General features: G+C 46.0%; 1 protein-coding gene across 3 annotated transcripts in view; it reads left to right on the top strand.

Moving 5' to 3' along the window:
* The first annotated feature begins 796 nt into the window (after window positions 1-796).
* The window catches only part of LOC136625193 (uncharacterized), a 78,669-nt gene continuing 59,736 nt past the window's right edge, over window positions 797-19,729 (top strand). For all 3 annotated transcript variants that reach the window (XM_066599213.1, XM_066599212.1, XM_066599211.1), the window contains exon 1: window positions 797-916. In XM_066599213.1, coding sequence (XP_066455310.1) covers window positions 862-916 — 55 coding nt within the window. In that variant the 5' untranslated portion in view covers window positions 797-861. The remainder of the gene's footprint in view (window positions 917-19,729) is intronic.

The raw sequence follows: 19,729 nt of genomic DNA, 5'->3' as shown, positions 1-19,729 counted from the left end.
TGGGCCAGGTTCACCGCAGGGGCAGATCCAGCATAAAATACTAAAAAAGCTTCACTAGCCCCCAGGAAAATGCGGCTGATATGCTGGAAACCATTCTAGTAACCGGTTGTGTCCGGCACACGCCCGATCCGGCACTTCAGTTTTGCCCTTGTTCCACTTCTAGGACAGAGACAACTATAGCAAACATATATCACACCTGTGAAAGGGGCCTGATATATACTGTATACATATATACCAATCTATAGGGTACAGGGGTATAGAATAAGTATCACAAAAGAGGGGATTATAGGGAGGAGGCAGTTGTAATAAATATAATCACAAAAAGAGGATTATAGAGTATAATAAATATATATTATCATACATGGGGATTATAATATACAGGGGTGTAGAATAACTGCAATATCTCACATGAGAGGATTATACAATACAGGAGTGTGTAATAAATGAGGGGATTATAGACTATAATATCAAACATGGGTCGATTATAGGGTGAGGGGGGAGTATAATAAATAATGTCACACATTAGGGGGGGGGGGTTATAAAATACTGGGGTACATCATATTACATAAGAGCATTATAGAGTAACAGGTGTATAACAAGTATATAACATCACACAGCAGGTGGTTAGAGGGTACGGCAGTGTGTAATAAATATATATCACACGAGGGGGATATATAATATGTATATAATATCATACATGAGGTATTCCAGTGTACAGCGGTATATAATAACGGTATAATATCACTCTCGGCCGTTATGCATCCGGTAATTACAAGCTGCGGGTTTCCAGTTTCGTTTTCCCTCAGCGCCACTTCCCCTCCCCGCCCTGCGGCCCCCGGAGCTCGGCTACACGGTGCGGTGATGGAGTCCGCGGCTGTGCTTCTCCTGCTGCTCGTAGTCTTCGGCTGCTGCCGGGGTGAGTGACGGGGTGATACCGGGGAACTGGTGAGAGGAGCGGGGGACGAGGGGCGGCCACACCGGGGAGTTCCGCGGCCATCAGGAGACACGGAGCCGTCACCCCGCGGCCGGAGAGCTGAGCGCCGCTGATAACACGGCGGGAGATTTACCTCACAGCCGCCGGTCATGGCGCCCGCTCCGCACTGTACCGTATGAGGAGCGGCTCCTCGTCGGCCGATCTGGTCGGCTCCTCCCCCGCCGGCTCAGATCTCATCTGTAGTTCATGTTTGAGCGAGACTTTAGTTTTCTTCAGAAAATCTGCCCCGCATTTTACCACAAGACCCGCGGCGGCCATTAGATTACTGCAGGAGATCCGCATGCGGATTACCACATTGTTAGTTATTGGGGCACAACTCAGCATTTTTGCCCAAAATGAGTGGCAACAACAGAAAGCCCCCCGAAGACTCTCCATGCCGCGTCAGCGGGGTGCGGATACCCCCTCACAGCACTGCCACATCCAAAATGGAGGCAAAGTCCACATTTGTTTGGATTTTGACTAGAAATCATCTGCAAATCCGCAGTCAGCAGTCACGGCGCCCCCCCCCCCCCCCCCCCCCCTCATCTCCGAAGTCCTCGGCTGTCAGCGCTGCCCGGCGGTCTGTAGTGAGCGCTGCACTGCTGGCCAGGTGATGCCACCTCTGCGCACCACATGACCAGCTGCGATGATGCCACCTCCGCGCACCACCTGACCTGCTGCGATGATGCCACCTCCGCGCACCACCTGACCTGCTGCGATGATGCCACCTCCGCGCACCACCGAACCAGCTGCGGTGATGCCACCTCCGCGCACCACCTGACCAGCTGCGGTAATGCCACCTCCACGCACCACCCGACCAGCTGCAGTGATGCCACCTCCGCGCACCACCTGACCAGCTGCGGTAATGCCACCTCCACGCACCACCCGACCAGCTGCAGTGATGCCACCTCCGTGCACCACCTGACCAGCTGCAGTAATGCCACCTCCACGCACCACCTGACTAGCTGCAGTGATGCCATCTCCGCGCACCACCTGACCAGCTGCGGTGATGCCAGCCCTGCGCACAACACCTAACCAGCTGCGGTGATGCCAGCCCTGCGCACAACACCTAACCAGCGGCGCTGTGCTTACTACAGACCGCTGAGTATCGGGGAGCGCTGACAGCCGAAGACCTCGGAGGGGAGCGGATACGCAGTCACTTCCGCGCCGCTATAAGGGGTTTTCCTGCTGGTTTACAGTTTTATGTCTGCATTGTTGGGCCGGCTGCACATGGGCCATTCGCATTGCAGAGTCCGCGGTGGGCGCCCGCCTCTGGACTCTGTAGCAGATACCGCCCCATAGCATGCTATTGAAATACAGGATTTCATGTCCACGAACGGAAACCGGTCGCGATTTTCCGCTCGCGGAGAAGAAATTGCGACATGCTGCGATTCTGAGCTGGTTACACACAGATGGCTTCCATTGAAGTCAGTGGAAGCCGTCCATCCTGCGGCATTGCGCAGTGAGTGCTGCAGAAGTACCGCGGATACCCCCGCATCATCCCCCAGCACCGGCGCCTACTGCACACGCACGACGGAGCGCCAGCCGGCACATCCGCAGCACAGGAGGAAGACGCCAGGCAGGTATGCAGGGGTCACCGGCATCGGGTCAAACTGCACTGTGGGAATCATAGAACAAAAATACATGTTTAGTATCGCTGCGTCCATAAAAGTCAGATCTATCAAAATAATGCAGTATTTACCGCGCACGGTGAACGGTGTCCGGAAAAAAAAAATTAAGACGCCAGATATGCGTTTTTTGGTCACTCAGTCTCCAAGAAAAAATGCAATAAAAAGCGATCAAAAGGTCGTATGTATTCCAAAATAGCAGTAATGCAAACTACATGACATCCTGCAAGAAATGCGCCCTCGCACAACTACGTGGACGGAAAAATAAAAAAGATATCGCGGTCAGAAGATGGCGGCCGAAAATAATAAAAAAAATAAGTCGTAACGTAAAATAAACCAACATAAGTTTGGTATCGCAGTAATCGCACCGACCCGTAGAATAGAGTGTTCAGGTTATTTTTGTTGCAGTTTGTGCGCCGTAGAAACAAGACGCACCGAAAGATGGCGGAATTTTTTAATTTTTTTTTTTATTTTACTCCACTTAGCAGTTTTTTAAAGTTTTTTAGTACATTATATGCTACATTAAATAGCACCATTGAAAAACACCACTCGTCCCGCAAAAAACAATCAGCCCTCATACAGCGACGTCGATGGATAAATAAAGGAGTTACGATTTTTTTAAAAACAAAGCAAAAAAATGCTTTGTCACTAAGGGGTTAAATAACTTGCCCACGGGACGTGCCGCTATTATTCAGCGTTACCGGTGGAATCAGCAGGTTTTAGTTTTACAAAAGTTACTTTGTTATGAAAATTTTTTTAAAACGAGTTGCCCGCTGTTATCTGACCGGTGTATTGCATGACCTGTTATTGCATGACCTGTTATCTGCAGGTTTGGTCTGGCGGCCGCATCGCCATATCTGCTTGTTTGCCAGTCACTTATCAGGGACACCAGCCCCTCGCCGACCAGGAAACCACTATGGTTGCTCCACCTTTTCCTCTTTCAGTGTTCACATTATAGCGCGCCCCACGACTGATTACACAGCAGATCTAACACGAAATACACGCATATTCCTCGCCGAAGGCTACGTGAAATCTGTCTACAAACCACCTACCGTTCATGTCAATGGGGAACCCACCTAACTAGTCAGGCAGAGTGTGATTTTGTCACTTAACCCCTTAACGCACAGGCCATAAGTTTACGTCTCTGGCGCATGGTACGTAACACAGCGGGACGTAAACGTACGTCCTGTGGATGGTATGGGCTCAGAAGTAAGTCTGGGCCAGCCCAGCTGGCAGCAAGGATGGATCATGGATCCCCGCTTTTACACTGCTCTTACACATGCAGACAGATGTCACGTCCGAAACCGCAGCGTTTTACAGTGATTTTGCGCAGCGTTTTTGATCACATGTTACAGCCTTTTGACAGCGCTAAAAACGTGAAAATAGCTGGAAAATAGGCGGAGTTAGAAACACCGCATTTGAGCGCTAGTCTGCGAAGCCCCATTTAAATCAATGGTTCTGCATCCAGCTGTTCCCCCGCTCGGAGCGCCCGACTCTTATACAGCCGCGCGCTCCAAGCGGGGTATGAAGAACACAAATGGACCGCTGTGTTCTTCATACCCCGCCTGTGTTCAGGGAGCGGGATACAGCTGAAACAATAGTATCAGCTGTATCCCGCTGTGAACTCCTGATAAGGCTCATCGTTGTCTTACAGCATGCTGAAAGATCAGCGATCAGCGATTGCTTAACGAAAACTGTACGATGTCAGTGCAGATAGACACAACGATTATCGCTCAAAAGATGGCTTTGAGCGATTTATGAGCAAAAATTGTTGTGTCTAAATGGGCCTTTTATGATCAGACCAAATTTTGGAAATCTGATGTGTCATTTGATGTATGCAAAGGTTTTGCATATCCCAGTGATTCTGACATTGTTTTTTCCCCACATGTTGTACTTCATATAATTTGTTAAAATGGACTGATAGAATTTGTGTATATTTATTAAAAGAGCCAAAATTGGGGACATTTTGAAAAAAAATGAATTTTTTCACATTTTCAACTACAATATGTCAAATGTGCGAAACACAGTGTACAAATTTTTGATAAGATATATATTTCCATCTGTTTACTTTATTCTGGAAGCACATTGGAAAAACTTTAGTTTTTTTTCTTTAACCATTTAGGTGACGTACAAATTTAACATTAATTAACATTTAGAGGAACACTTTGTTTTCCTACACCAAGCCAAGATTGCGAAGGCTCGTAGGGATCAGAATGATAGATACCCCCACAAATGACCCTATTTTAAAAACTACACCCCTTAGTATATTCACTGAGGGGGGTCAGGAGTATTTTGACCCCACAGGTTTTTTTCAGGAGTTAATGCAATTTAGAGGAGAAAAAATAAAAATTTCATATTTTTGTTAACATGTCATTTTAACCCTTTCCAATCCATTTATTTTTTCTCACCCATTCTCCCCAGCTCCAAATAAATTGGAGCTGGGGAGAATGGGTGAGAAAAAATACATTTTCCCTGCACCCTCCTGAACTGACAGAGTTCAGGAGGGTGCAGGGAGGGACCTGCTTACCTGTCCGGCGTCTTCATCATTCTCCTTCTGCCTCCCGGCTCGGCGATCATGTGACCGCTGGGGTCAGGTGGCACCTGGCGGTCACATGATCGCCGGGCCGGGAGACAGAAGGAGAATGCGCAAGACGCTGGTCAGGTAAGCAGCCCCCCACGGTGCAGGCTCCCGGCTCGGCGTTCATGTGACCGCTGGGGGTCAGATGACACCGGCGGTCACATGATCGTCGGCCGGAATCTCTGTGCATTACATAGCGCTAATTGAGCGCTATGTAATGTGTAAAGAAGAAGGCAGAAAGGGTTAAAACCCCTTTCTGCCTTCTCCTCGAGGGTCCTTGTTGAGGATCAGTGCAGGAGTGCATCTGCACCCGATGTGTCTGATGATCGGGGGCAGATACACTCCTGCACTGCAGTGTCGGGCCTGCCCCGACATCGGAGCTGTGGAGGAAAATGATGATGTCGGGGCAGGCCTGACATTGGATTGGAAAGGGTTAAAGACAGGTTTTTTTCCTAGGGTGCACATGAAAATGAGGATTTGCACCCCAAAATGGATACTCCAGTTTGTCCTGTGTTCAGAAATACCCATTATGGCCCTAATCTTATGGCTTTATGCACAACGGGGCCCTAACAGAAAGGAGCAGCGGGTGGTTTTCAGAACAGACCTTTTGATTGAAGGTGATTTAGGCCCCATTGCCCACTTGTAGAGCCCTTGAGTGGCCAAAACGACTGAAAACCCCACAAATGAACCTATTTTGAAAACTAGGCCCCTTAACGAGTTCATCTAGGGGTGTATGGCATATTTTCCACCCACAGTTTTTGAATGAATCTAAGCAAAGCAGAAGTAAAAAAGTAATGATTTTCATTTTTTTGGCAATTATGTCATTTTAAAAACTGTTTTTTTTGTACAGCACATATATGGATGACGACTTTCACCACAAAATGGATACCCCTGTTTGTCCCGTGTTCAGGATCATACCCATTGTGGCCCAAATCTACTTGCAAGACAAATGGCTAGGCCTATAATGGAGGGAACACCCATTGGATTGCAGGCACAACTGAATATATTCCAGCCCCCATTGCTCACTTGTGCAGAAAAAAAATTGACTCCCTGAAAAGAACCCTCCCCAATCCCCTTTTTGGCGTTCCCTAAATCTTATATAAGAGTAATAATGTAAACTGTGTGATATGTCTGATAACAGGGGTAATTACGGATGCTGGTTGGGATGGGTACATGGGGCAGTAAAACCGGGTATCCCCCCTCCTCCCATGCTTTTTTGGGGGTATTTCTTGACCTCAGCGGCAGGGATGGGGTGTAAAGTGGCGCTCTGTGAGTCTCCGTAAGCTTGATGAGGTGCAGCGGTCTCACACAGAAGGCGCTCAACAAGCTGCTCCTGGAACTGCAGGAAGGCGAGCGTTCCCGGGGCTTCTTGTAAATTACGGATTACAGGTAGCGGTCTGAATAACACCGAGGTCACACGGCTGTATGTGGGATCCGCTTGCGTAGGCTCGCAGCGGATCCCAGCTGTGAGCCCGATTGTGGCAATGTGTACAGCCACGTAATGTACTGCGCATAACTGCATACTCACACAGGCGGTCATGCGCAGTACAGCTTTTTTTGTTTATATTTTCCCGCGACGGCACTTAGTGATGACACGGGTATCCACAGCCCGTACATAATGTAGTTTTGTATGGGCTACGGGTATATCCGTGACCATGGAGCACAATGGGCTGTATGTTATGGATATCCGCGGTAAAATAGAACCTGCTGCGTTCTGTCTTCTGCAAGTGGATTACGTAATTCCGACCCGCTAATGTGAGCGGAATTGTGTAATCCAATGCAATTGATCTGCGTATTACCGCGGATCAAACGCATGCGGAATCCTCAATTCCTATCCGGTCGTGTGAGACCGGCCTAAGGTAGATCACTACCTTTTTGTCACGTGACCAGGAACTGCTCAACGAGGCCACCGGTCACTGCTCCAGGGTCTCATCTACCTTTGGTAGCCGCGACTAGGGAAATTTTAAATGTCCCAGGCGCTCCCTAGCTCTTGTGCATATGTCCGTCATTTTGCCGGCAGGTGCATGCACAGAAGCCAGGGTAGGTCCATGGAGGATGATCGTGTCGGGGTTCAAATGCGATGGCTGCGATTGGTTCATCGAGCTCTGCAGTGATTGGCTGAGCTGCGACGCTTGAGAACCAATCAAAAGCCAGCGCTTCCTGGAGGAGGGGTTTTACAAGCCTCCTAACCAGGAAGCGCCGGCAGAAGACTGCAAACAAATGTCAGGGACCTGCAGAGGAGAAGTGCGGCGGAGCGGACCGCGCCTGTTAGGTGATGTATTGCTGTTGTTGTTGGGTTTCTTTTAAAGGCACCTAGGGGATATTTTAGGAGAACGGTAGGACTTCCTACTGTAAAAGTTGCATCGCACCACATGAAAACTGCGTCTTCGTGCGATGTGATGCAACACAAAGGAAGGTTCCATAGCAAAACATGAGCTACAAAACATCGTAAATCGCGGCTGTATAGAGCATGCTGCGGTTTTGTATTCTCGCAATGTAGCAGCCTACAAAACATCACTAATGTGGAAGAACCCATTGGAAAGCAGGGGCTTCACATACATGCGATTTGTAGCACTTTCGCATAGCGAGATAATTGCGCAATTTTGTCACCCATATGAAAGCGACCCGACCCAAGACCATCACAGTCAGTAGATGCTTAATACATCTCACACAGCCCCCTGCCAATCAAAGCCCTCCAGACGGCGAGGCTCCTTCAACCAGGCGACCCCCCCCCCCCCCAAATAGGTGTAAAAGTTGACCGCCCGTCACTGGCATCATCCCTCGTACCTTCCACCAATAGTATGCATGAGATGTATAGCGGGCAGAGGATATCCAGCATATTTACATTTATCATCCATCAATGCTTCAAACGAGTGGGCAGCATTACTAGAATGTGTGAGCAAATACAAATGAGTGTCTTCTGTCTCCTCAGATTCCCATCCCTTAACCCTTTCCTATCCAGTGTCGGACGGACATCGTCTGACATTGAGATTCCCCTGCATAGCTCCCATGTCGGTTGTGTTTATAAGGCTTCCTTCACATGGTGACCTACACGTGTGATTTTTGCAACTTGCGGCTTTTAGAACCAATGGTTTCCTATGGGAACGTCCAGATGTTTTTTATCCTTTACCTGAACGTCCCCATGGGAAACAATTGGTTCTAATAGCCGCAAATTTTTTTACATTCATGAATAGCTAAGCGCTGGCTGTAATTGGTTGAGCGCTCAGCCAGTCAGCACAGCCCTTTCAGCAGTGCCGGGGAACCAGCCAGAGGACGCGTCTGAGCGGTGAAGAGGTGAGTAAAGGTTTTTTTTCCAGCTAGGGATGATTTTCAGAGAAGGGCCTATATTTCAAGCCCTTCCTCGAAAATCATGCTGGGGGGGTTGCCACAAAACCACTGCTTTCAATGGGGCCAGCGTCAGCGGCGACCCCATTGAAAGCAATGGGATAGCATGCTTGACTGCTGTCACAGCTGTGATAGTTGTGGCAGAGGATTTCTTCATCCCTGCGGGGATGAAGGAAACTCCTGCCACAGCTGTGGCAGAAGTCCGCAATATTCTCCCTATGTTTTCAGTGGGGCTAACGCTGCTGCCGCCGGCCCTATTGAAAACACTGGCGATATCACAGCGTTTTTCTTGCGCTGCGAGGCGGTTGTTTTCACTTGCTCTCGCAGCGCAAGAGAGAAAAAAAACACAAGTGGGTGTCAGCCCTTAGGGTTATTGACAGTGATTCAGCCTGGATATAGGTAACGTCTGAATGTAGGTCAGACTGTGTGTCAAAAAGTCCTGTGGTATCATATGCAGATGGGACCCATAAGGCCACACACCACTTTTTAGCGTGATTAGCGCGGAGTACAACGCTCCCATTGGTTTTTAATGGGGCTTCTTAGACCTGCGCTTGAACGTGATGTGATGCGGGAAAAAAAATTCGCTCCAAAGAATGGGGTTCATATTTGTGTGATTTTCCCTGTGAAAACAGCCTTACACCATGAAGAGAGCTCCAATGTCGGAGCTCTCTTTTGCATAGTGTAACATAGTGTAATATACATATTAATGTGTATAGTATTCAAAAAAATTGCTAACAATGACTGGGAATTAAAAGCAAAGCCAGACTCCATGTACAGACAGCTGTTTCAGGGTATTTGCCCTTCATCAGTGTCCAATAGGAGTCTGGCTTTGCTTTTAATTCCCAGTCATTGTTACAAGGCTTGTATAAAGAGTCCAACTTTGGCTTGAAGGAATGCTGCCTTCCAATAGGTGGCACTGTTGAGGTATTATTCCATCTCCCTTATTTGCATATTACCCAGAGGAGCATGAATGGCCTTTTGAGTCTCCTCGCTCACCATTTAGATGTTCTCCCTAAGGAGAAAAGATAGCGTTTCTGATCTTGCTTAAGAGATATCAGTTTGATTGGCACACATCATTGGTTTTTGAGAGGGACTTTGGGAAGTACCGCTCGCCCGACCCTTACAGAAATTGTAATATGTCAGTGACTTGTAACATCATAGCGGGACTGATAGTAGTACAAGATCCCTGAATAGGTTCAGATCGGTGATCTTGGCGGTCGTCAGATCCTTGTACTCACATCTTTTGAGGAGGAAGGAACTAAATAGCGACAGGATGTTGGCTTTCCTGGCTGAGACTGTCTCTGAGCCGGGAGTAGATGTTTTGACTGGAGTAATTATGGAAGAGGAAGTGAAGTTGGCGATTGATAGGCTTCGGCTCAAAAAGTCACCAGGTTCAACATCTGAGTTTTATAAGACCTTTATGGCCATTTTGGTTCCCTTGTTGATGGAGGTTTTTAATGAGTGTCCAACCTCGGGCGTTGTGCCAAAGTCAATGAGGAGGTCAGCCCTAATCATCTTGTCAAAGATTGTATTAAGAACTGGCGTCCCATATCGCTCCTCAATATAGAATATCCATATTGAAGAGCCTGCGCAATATCCTCTGGTGTCAAAGTCCCGTGAGATTATGAAGTATATCTTGCGCAGGCGCAGTGTTGTCTGAGTGATCGTGGAGTGCGCAGCATTTGATACCAGAATAGGCAATCCCTCGAGATTTGTGACGAGTCCCACACATGCGTGGTATGCTGCGGTAGACGCCGGTTCTCGCGTTATGGACACACAGACCAGCGGCATGTAATTTGCATTTGTATCTTTTGAAAACCAGTTCATGGACTCCTCTATATACACAACTGCTGTAAGTAGGCGTGGTTTAATGGATTAATGGTATGTGATTGGTGTTGGTTTGATATTAAAGTATCTGTCTACGTCTGTTCATATATGCTTGACAAAGACTGGGGACGCCAGGGGAATCGTGGCTTGTGATGTAGTGGAACCTTTTGCAATAAACAAAAAGATGAGACTTTGTCTGTGACTCTTCATCCTGTTTTGCCCCTCTTCTGCTGCTCTGTACTCATTGCTCTTTTGGGACTACGTTGATGCTGATCTAGAAGTCCAGATCCAATCTAGAGCATGCAATTTTTTCAACAGCTCTCCCAGGGAGGATTTCTTTGTGGTGCTGCAGAGATACTGGTTTTTGAGGTGCTGTCAGCACCGCCGCGTCTTCTCTGCAGGTCCCCTGTTCACGCAGACGACGCGATATCGCCACGAGAAACTTGCAGGGAAATCGCATCGATGGTCTGTGCGATATCGCGATTTTGTGACACAATAGCGTTTTTTGGCTAGGGGTTAGAAATATAAGCCCTATCCGAAAATAAGCCCTAAAGAAAACAAAACAAATACACTACCTAAGAGGCGATGTCAACTCTGCTGCGTCTTTCTGCAGATCCCCAGCACTTGTCTTCAGGCAATTTTTCCTGGTCAGGGATTTGAAAATCTCTGCCTCCAGGAAACGCTGCCTCTAATTGGTTTTCGAGCACCGGGGCTCAGCCAATCAAAGGCAGCACGCGGTGAACCAATCACAGCCATGAATGGCTGTGATTGGTTCATCAAGTGCTGCCTCTGATTGGTTATCGAGCTCCGGGTTTTGCCAATCATATTTCGCAATGCAAATCCGTTTCTGTTCCACCGGCCTAATTCATGTATTTTTTTTTTTTTTTTTTTTTTTTCCAAATAATTTTTATTGAACATTTTCAACATGAACATTACAATACTTTCTCACAGAATTTGTTCAAGTCTTCATACACAATGTATTCTAATCACTCTTATGGTTACATATCAGAATATTATCAGTCAAATAAACTCCACTTCAGGTCATTTACGATTATTTATATTCGCTCTATACGTTCAACTGTGCCTGGATGAAGATTTACTTTGTTAAGTACTTTAACATTAATAAAGAGAATTATTATTTGAGCAGATAGTTTCAGCATTTCCACGTTCTGTTGAAAGATTTGAGTTCTTTATTAGACTGCAAATTCTGGATCAATGCGTTTCTCCAACATTTAGAACAACTTTAAAACTTAAACTTTTGCCAGAGTTCCCAAACTTCGTTAAACTTATGTAAACAATTGTTATTTTTTGCTTGGATTTTTTCATAGTAATAATGATCTGTTATCATATCCAATACCTCTGCCACTCTAGGGGGAGTAACCAACCTCCACTTCTTTGCAATCATATTTTTTGCAGCTAACAAGAAATGGCAAATCCATTTTCTATTTTTTGGGGGTATAGACTCGCACTCCACAAACAAGAGAGCCACTTGTGGGGACCTCGTCACCCTCACTCCCGTTATGGTCTGTATCGTATTAAAGACCTCCCTCCAAAAAGGCTGGACCAACGGGCACGTCCAAAATATATGATACAGAGAGCCCTCACTCCCGCATCCTCTCCAGCAACCACCGTCCACCCCTCCAAAGCATCTAGCCAGCCTTGCAGGCGTGTAATACCACCTGGATATGATTTTTTGATGGGTCTGGAGTAGGCTAGTTGAGAGGGTGGCCCCGTTCGTCCACGTGAAGGCTCTCAGCCACTGATCTGGGGAAAAACACTTATTTATGTCTCGTTCCCAGTTTATTAAATGCATCTTTTTCCCATTATTCATATTTCCAGAAATGCTATCATAAATTGTTTTGGTCAATAAGCGCTTACCGGAGCTAGCTCTTTGAAGCAATGTTTCTAGTTGAGTAGGCATGAGGCAGTTCTCCAAATGTGAGCTGTTTAGGAAGGAGACAACTTTTATGAAGGTAAATAGCTCTGAATTCGGTAAATCAAACCTCCCTTGAAGTTTATCAAAGGTAAGTGTCTTACCCCTTTTCGAAAAGGTCAGCTATCTGTTTAATTCCCCTTCTGTTCCATTTCTTTATGTTAATGTCTCGAATGTAATACAAAAGAATTTCAATAGGAAGTTGAATGGCGCTTGTTCTGGGAGCAGATCTGTAGTTATGTGCTAGGTCTTTCCAGCACTGCACGGTCTTAGCCATCATTGGAGAAAGATCTCGTGTTAATGAGTGTGTGCCAATATGGGGGTAGAGTGTGTCTATTATGGATGCAATGATGAGCAGCCCCAGAGGTCTATCGTGGTTTATGTATTTTTCTATGTGGCCCCAAGGAGGGAACAGGGGTTCTCTCAACCACACCCCAGCCTGACCAGCGACTATTGCTTGGTAGTAAGTCCAGAGATTTGGGACACCAAGACCGCCTTGATCTCTACGCAAATACAAAATTGATGCTGCAACTCTAGGTCTCTTTCTCCCCCAGATGAATGATAAGAGTTGTTTCTGGAAACTTATGACTGACGATTTTGGGATAGGATAAGACAGCGTTCGAAAGAGGTACAAAACCTTCGGGAGGAACATCATCTTGTACAAAATTATTTTTCCGACCCAGGAGAACTCCTTCTTTGCTAGATTTGTCAAATCTGCATTCAAAGAATGAAATAATGGATCTACATTAGATGAGATAATATCTGTTTTAGATTGGCATAACTTGATCCCCAAGTAAGATAGTTCCGCCGTCCATTTAAATGGGAATTCTTTTTGAATGTCCGTTTTTAATTTCTTGTCAATGTTTATTCCCAGAATCAACGACTTATCTGAGTTAAGCCTATAGTAAGAGGCAGCGCTGAAACGCGCAATGCTATCTCGTACCTCCCTCAACGAGTTTAAGGGATCCTCCAAGGTCAGCACAACGTCATCAGCAAAAAGCCCTATTTTATGTTGTCTTATGTTGTTAGGTATGCCTTTAATTTTCAAATTTGTCCTAATTGATTCCGCTAGAGGCTCAATCACCATCACAAACAGTAAGGGGGAGAGGGGGCAACCCTGACGGGTGCCATTTGTTATAAAGAAAGGGGAGGACAAAGCCCCATCAACTAATATCCTCGCTGAAGGTCTCGCATAGAGGGCCCGAACCGCCTGTGAGAAATTGCTTCCCACACCAAACTTCTGGAGAACCGCGAAAGCGAATTCCCAGTGGACTCTATCGAACGCCTTCTCCGCATCCAGGGAAAGGAGGAGAGAAGGCGTCCGACTCGAGTCCATGATCCCCAACAGGTCCTGGGTTCTACGCGCACCGTCAGCTGCATTCCTACCTTTAGTGAATCCTGTCTGATCACTGTGTATAACCTCTGGTAGGACCTCCAGCAAACGCAAGGCCAAGATTTTTGAGTATAGCTTAACATCTGTATTCAAAAGCGAGATGGGTCTGAAGTTCGCTGGAACTGTAGGATCTTTACCTGATTTTGGTAGTGTTATGATAATTGCTTGTAACATTTCTTCGGGCATCTCACTTTTAGTCATAGCGTCATTGAATACAGAGGCCAGCCGAGGTGACAGAACAGGAGCGAAGGATTTATAATATTCGTTCGATAGGCCGTCTGGGCCCGGGGACTTATAGCTTTTAGAAAGTGTAATTGCTTTATTAACCTCACTCACCGAAATAGGTTTATTTAGCTCAATGTTTCGTGAACCCAGCGAAGGCAGGGATACACTATCCAGGAACTCTTTTATGATCACAGGGGTCGGTTGAGGAGTCTCTCCACAGTCCCTCAGATTATAAAGATTCGCGTAGAATTTTTGGAATTGTTCCGCGATTTGTTGTGGATGAGATATGCGCGTGTTGGGGTTAGCTGGACATTTTAGGAATGGGATTTTGGCTTTTATTTGTCTTTTCTTGGCCAACTTTGCCATCAATCTCGAAGGTTTGTCTATATTGGTATAGTAGTTAGCTTTTGAGTATCTCTGACCTCTATTATAGTTTTCTAGGAGCTCATTCCTTAATTCCTTTCTCAGTGCGATCAGTTCTGAATGGCTATTCTGGGAAGGGAATTTTTGCTCTTTTTCTTCCTGTTTTTGAATCTTCTCTAAAAGGGATGTTATTTTGGTTTGTTTGTTTTTTCTCTCTATTATTTTTAATTTGATCAAGACTCCCCTGATCACCGCCTTATGGGCGTTCCAAAGAGTAAAATTGCTTGTTTCAGGGTTCTCATTTAGGTTAAAGTATTCTAGTAGAGCTTGCTTTATTTGTTCCTGGACGAGTGGAGTTTTAAATAAATTTGTATCGTTTCTCCAAATTCTTGTGGGGTTAAAGGGGGGGCCCACTTTGAGAATTATACTGGTTGGGGAGTGGTCAGACCATGTAGTCAATCCTATAGAAGATTCTGTTACAGATGCGAGGGTCCACCTGTCAACTATAAATAGATCGATACGGGAAAAGGTTTTATACCTGGGTGAAAAGAAAGTGTATTCTCTAGAGGAAGTGTTAAGACATCTAAAGGTGTCGTACATACTTTCTTTATGCAGCCATGTTTGCAAGGTAGGTGCTGTCCTATGACTAGCTGTCGAATCTATTTCTCTGTTTGGTATGATGTTAAAATCCCCACAAATAATTAACTTCCCTGACTGTATTTTCCTTATTTTTTTCATTGTTTTATTTAAAAAGGAAATTTGGGAGCTGTTCGGAGCGTAGATGTTAGCTATGGTAAGGGGGGTCTCGTTGAGCGTACCTTGGAGGATGATGAATCTCCCTTTCAGATCACATAATTGATTTTCTACTGAAAAGTGGAAGTTCTCCCTAAAGGCTATAACTACTCCCGCATGTTTTTTGTTTTGGGCAGTAGCTGAGAAGACTTGGGGGAAGTCCCTATTTGTAAATTTGGATGCTGCAAGTTCGGTGAAGTGTGTTTCTTGCACACATAGAACATCTGCTTTGTTTATTCTTGCCTCCCTCCAAATCATTGCCCTCTTAAAGGGAGTGTTAAGCCCCCTGGCATTCTGTGATAGAATTTTAATGGACATGAAATTGTGTTACCAAAAGCTTATTGTAAGGAATGTTCCTGGCAATACAAACATCAAACATAACATATAATGCATATCGTAGAAAAACAGTAACACGTCTCCCCCTGTGTGCCACTTTCTTCAATTGGGCACTGTCAGACAGGAAGAGAACATGCAACATAAAACAGAAGAATATCTGTAACTTATCAGGGTTAACCTGGTGAATAATGAGGGGGGGTAAAAGTCCGCCTTATGAAACAGAGCCCTCAGTTACTCACGTATTTTGTGAGCGCAGTCCCTTGAGACATGACTTTTATTTCAGATTGGTGACCTCTCCTCCTGATGGGGTCGACGGCAGCGCTCTTCTGTTGAGACCTTTGTTGGAGATAGGATGCTTGAAAGAAGACGCCTCCTCTAGTAGTGGAATATTCCACTGCTGTAAAATCTTTTTCCCTGCTTCCGGGGAGGAAATGACATGCAAGGCATTACTTCTGTGAATTAAGATTTTTGTTGGGAAACCCCACTTGTAAGGAATGTTCGCAGATCGTAGGGAAGTTGTTACTTGCGAAAGGGCTCTTCTGGCTTTTATTGTAGCTTGTGACAAATCCGCAAATAAACTTATGTTGGTGTACGCAGGTGGTAGCGAACGACTTTGCCTGACTGCTAGCATCAGATCTTCTTTTATGTGATAGAAATGTAGCCTAGCGATCACATCTCTTGGTACGGAATCCGGCAAAAAGCTTGGTTTAGCTAGCCTATGAATTCTATCGATTATACAATCTTGATCGTTGGCATTGGGTAGAATTGACTTTATTAGGGTGATGAAGAACTGTTTTAATTCTGATTGAGGAACACTTTCGGGAATACCTCTTATCTTTAGATTATTCCTCCTACTTCTATCCTCCAAATCAGCCAATTTACTTTTAATAGCCTCCACTTCCTCTTCTACCGTGTAATGGGCATCAATCAGGCTATTATGTGACGCAGTAATTTCGCCCATTTTTGCTTCAACTTGGTCAGTGCGTGCTCCCAGCTCGTGTATAGACTTATTTGCTGAGGTTGACAAGACTTGGATATCTCTTTGTAAAGAGCTGTGTAGGGCTAATATCATGTTCTTGATAAAATCCTCTGATGCCGGTGCACCAGATGATGGAACATTTAAAAGGAGCTCCTCTCCAAACTGTAGTTTTTGCTGACAGGCGTTTGGAGAAGGGGAAAGGCAGGGTCTTTGCTTTTCAGGGCTAGTGGAGGGGGAGGAATGTAAGGAGATAGATGGAGATTGAGAAGAACTCAGCGCCATCTTGGGTGAGCCTGCTGTTGTAATGTGCGGTGCTTCACTTTCCTCACTCACCCCCTCTTGAAGTGGATCTTTCGGGTGTCTCCTCCGCATTCTCTCTCCGCCGACAGCTTGCTGGCTCTCTCCCTCCGAGATATGCTTAGGGGATTGCCGCTCTTCCCCGCTAGCGCCGGAGCATGTGAGCGGAGCGGCGCCATCTTGGGAGCTCCGCTGTGGCCTCCCCGAGCTCCGGGAGGAGAAGAAGTCAGACACCTTGGTGAGTGACGTTTTAGAGTTTCTTCTCTTCGGCATTTCTTCTGCCAGATGTAAGTAGCCCCTCTGTGCAGTCTCACCGGGCTGCAGTCGCTAGAAGTTGCTTTTAAGGGCTTGTTGGAGCGGAGCTGGTCCTCACACGACTTTCCTCCGCTGCATCAGGCCACGCCCCCCCCTAATTCATGTATTTTAATATTGAAAGATATTCTTCTTGTTCTGCATTTTCACAGTTTTTGTTTATTGCTAATTTTTGTACATATTGTTTTCATTGTTATGTTTTATACATTTAAAATCAAAAACATCTACAGCATGTAACTCAGGATCAGTACAGCATAAGTAATGTAATGTAACTCGGGATATAACTCAGCATAAGTAATGTATGTGCACAGTGACTCCACCAGCAGAATAGTGAGTGCAGCTCTGGAGTATAATACAGGATGTAACTCAGGATCAGTACAGGATAAGTAATGTGTGTACACAGTGATTCCACCATTAGAATAGTGAGTACAGCTCTGGAGTATAATACTGTTACGATCATGTGGGCAGACAAAGCACGGGGCCCACACGATCGTGACCAAAGGGGGACACACACGGGTTTCAAGCAAACTGACCCTGTGCTACCGAGAGGTAGACCTGGCCCTACCTAAGCGGGGACATTGCCCCAATAAGGGCAGCCCAGCGGTCTTCGGATCTGGGCCCTAGCTAATCAGCCACGCACCAGAACAGGATGCATTCACATGCCACATGACAGACCCAGAATACACCGCATACAACATGCAACCACTAGTAACAGATAGGAAGCTGAATATAAATACCAGGTATTAGTTGACATGTTGTACAATATGTGGAAGCTAGCAGGCCACTTCACGGCTCCTGGTTATACTGCTAGTCCCTACACTAACCAGGAGTCTAGCAGAACGTGACAGAGTTCACACAGCACGCTGCAACAGGACACAGATTGCAGGTCACACAGCAAGCTAATACAAAACTGACAGAATTTAAACGTACATAAACCAGGTCACACTGCAAACCTCACCAGACAAGCATTCATGACTGCTCACCTTAGGGGCCATACAGACTGACCAGGAGCTGGGTTTATATGTGAGCACAGATCCAGGGGATTGGCTGGCAGTGTGCTGGATTACGGTTTCTCCAGCAGGCTTTTGGGGTATTTTGTCGCTTCCAAATTGAGTATCGTGTGCACACATCATCGAACCAGAATCAGACACCAATGTTGGTCTAAAACTGGGAGAGTCTCTACCATGTGTAGAGGCTCAGGCTTTTTATTATAACACATGACAACCGCCCTTCAATGGGCGTGCAACAGATTACATCAGTAACATATAAGATTCTCATTTGTCGGTTCATATAGAATCCCCCACCTCTCTGCCCACCCCCTCCAAGTGTTGAGGTGGTATGGACTTCGTCCTCTAGCTGAAGTCATCTCCGTGTAGTGATGACTCATTGTTTACCTAGCTTCAGGATGAGGAGTGGAAGGGGGCTAGACAAACACTCAGTATTAAACACAGGATATAAGGATATACACAGAGACTATGGCCCTTAACTCTTAGAAGCTGGTTGTGCAACTTGTGTAACTTCTATGTACTTAACTAACATTAGATCAGACATCCATTGTCTAGCAAATACTATGATTAGATTGTGTGTGTGTGTCCTTTAAACTCCTGAGCTAAAAGTCATTACAATAGCAAAATACATTTGGGTTATATTAATCGATAGACATTTTATAAATAATCATCATGTCTATCACAATCCCCCCTTAAAATGTCTATCCTCTAATTTTCTATCTAATTTTCACAGTTTTCTGCGCATGAGCCTATAACTGGAGCGCGTTGAAGGTTCGTTTTAGGGTCTTCAAGGGGGTGTAAGACTTGTCCACTCCTTCTGGGGATGCATCCAGCAAACTCATGGTGGGAGCGGCTTTTCCAGCATCAGTTTCACAGGTCTCTCTGACACAGGGGATAACACAGCAGACTAGAACAGAAAAGGTAACCATCAGTTCACATACAACAGCGACGCCCGTCTGTGCCAGGATCCTTTACCACCCGCTCATCCATGGCGAGTGCTGGTCCCAAAAGTTAGCTCTTTTTAGTTAGTGTGGTCAGCTTCTTAATAGCAACTGCGTCTTTACCCGCGGGTCACGTGTCGTCTAGGATGTAGGTATGACAAGTCTCCCCTATCATCTTTCAGACACTCCCCTTTTTAGCTAAAGTCGTCTCTAAGGCCATTCTATTTTTAAAAAAGTCATAGTCGAGGTAGGTCCTATTGGTCGACTAGTCCCTATAAGGCGTCTCTAGTATAATTTATAAACCACTGCTAATTATAATAAACATAATTAATCCAGTCAACGTTTATTTACCCTAATGATCAGGAAAATGGACTCGAATCTAGTTTTAACTTGGTCTCTAATTTTTAAAACTCGTCAGGTACCCCCCTTGGCTATCCTATGATGTCAATGTATACGTGTAGATCAAAACTACCACCAGGGGTCTCTCTTCTCGCTCTAGCATAATGTTACAATACTAGTAGCGTACACAGGTACGCACGGCGTGGGACTCCCTAATCTTCACCCACACCAATGTCCCTCCTGGAGATAGTCCTAATGGTGAACACGTCCAAGTCGCCTCACCCTTGCGTCAGGGCTTTCCCACTGCCCGTAAGTCCCTACTCCTAGGAGGGGGGGGGATCCCTACCTTACCTCAGAGGGAGGCCATGGATTCCCTGGGCTCATTTCCGGGCATCCATACCCTCTATCTGTACAAGTTAACACCCCACAGGGTGTGCCCTCGCCGGAACCTAAGGTCTTCT

This window comes from Eleutherodactylus coqui, chromosome 4 (genome assembly GCF_035609145.1).
Source record: "Eleutherodactylus coqui strain aEleCoq1 chromosome 4, aEleCoq1.hap1, whole genome shotgun sequence".
In the NCBI taxonomy this organism is placed as follows: Eukaryota; Metazoa; Chordata; class Amphibia; order Anura; family Eleutherodactylidae; genus Eleutherodactylus; species Eleutherodactylus coqui.
This window is presented reverse-complemented; position numbering and strand designations above follow the sequence as displayed.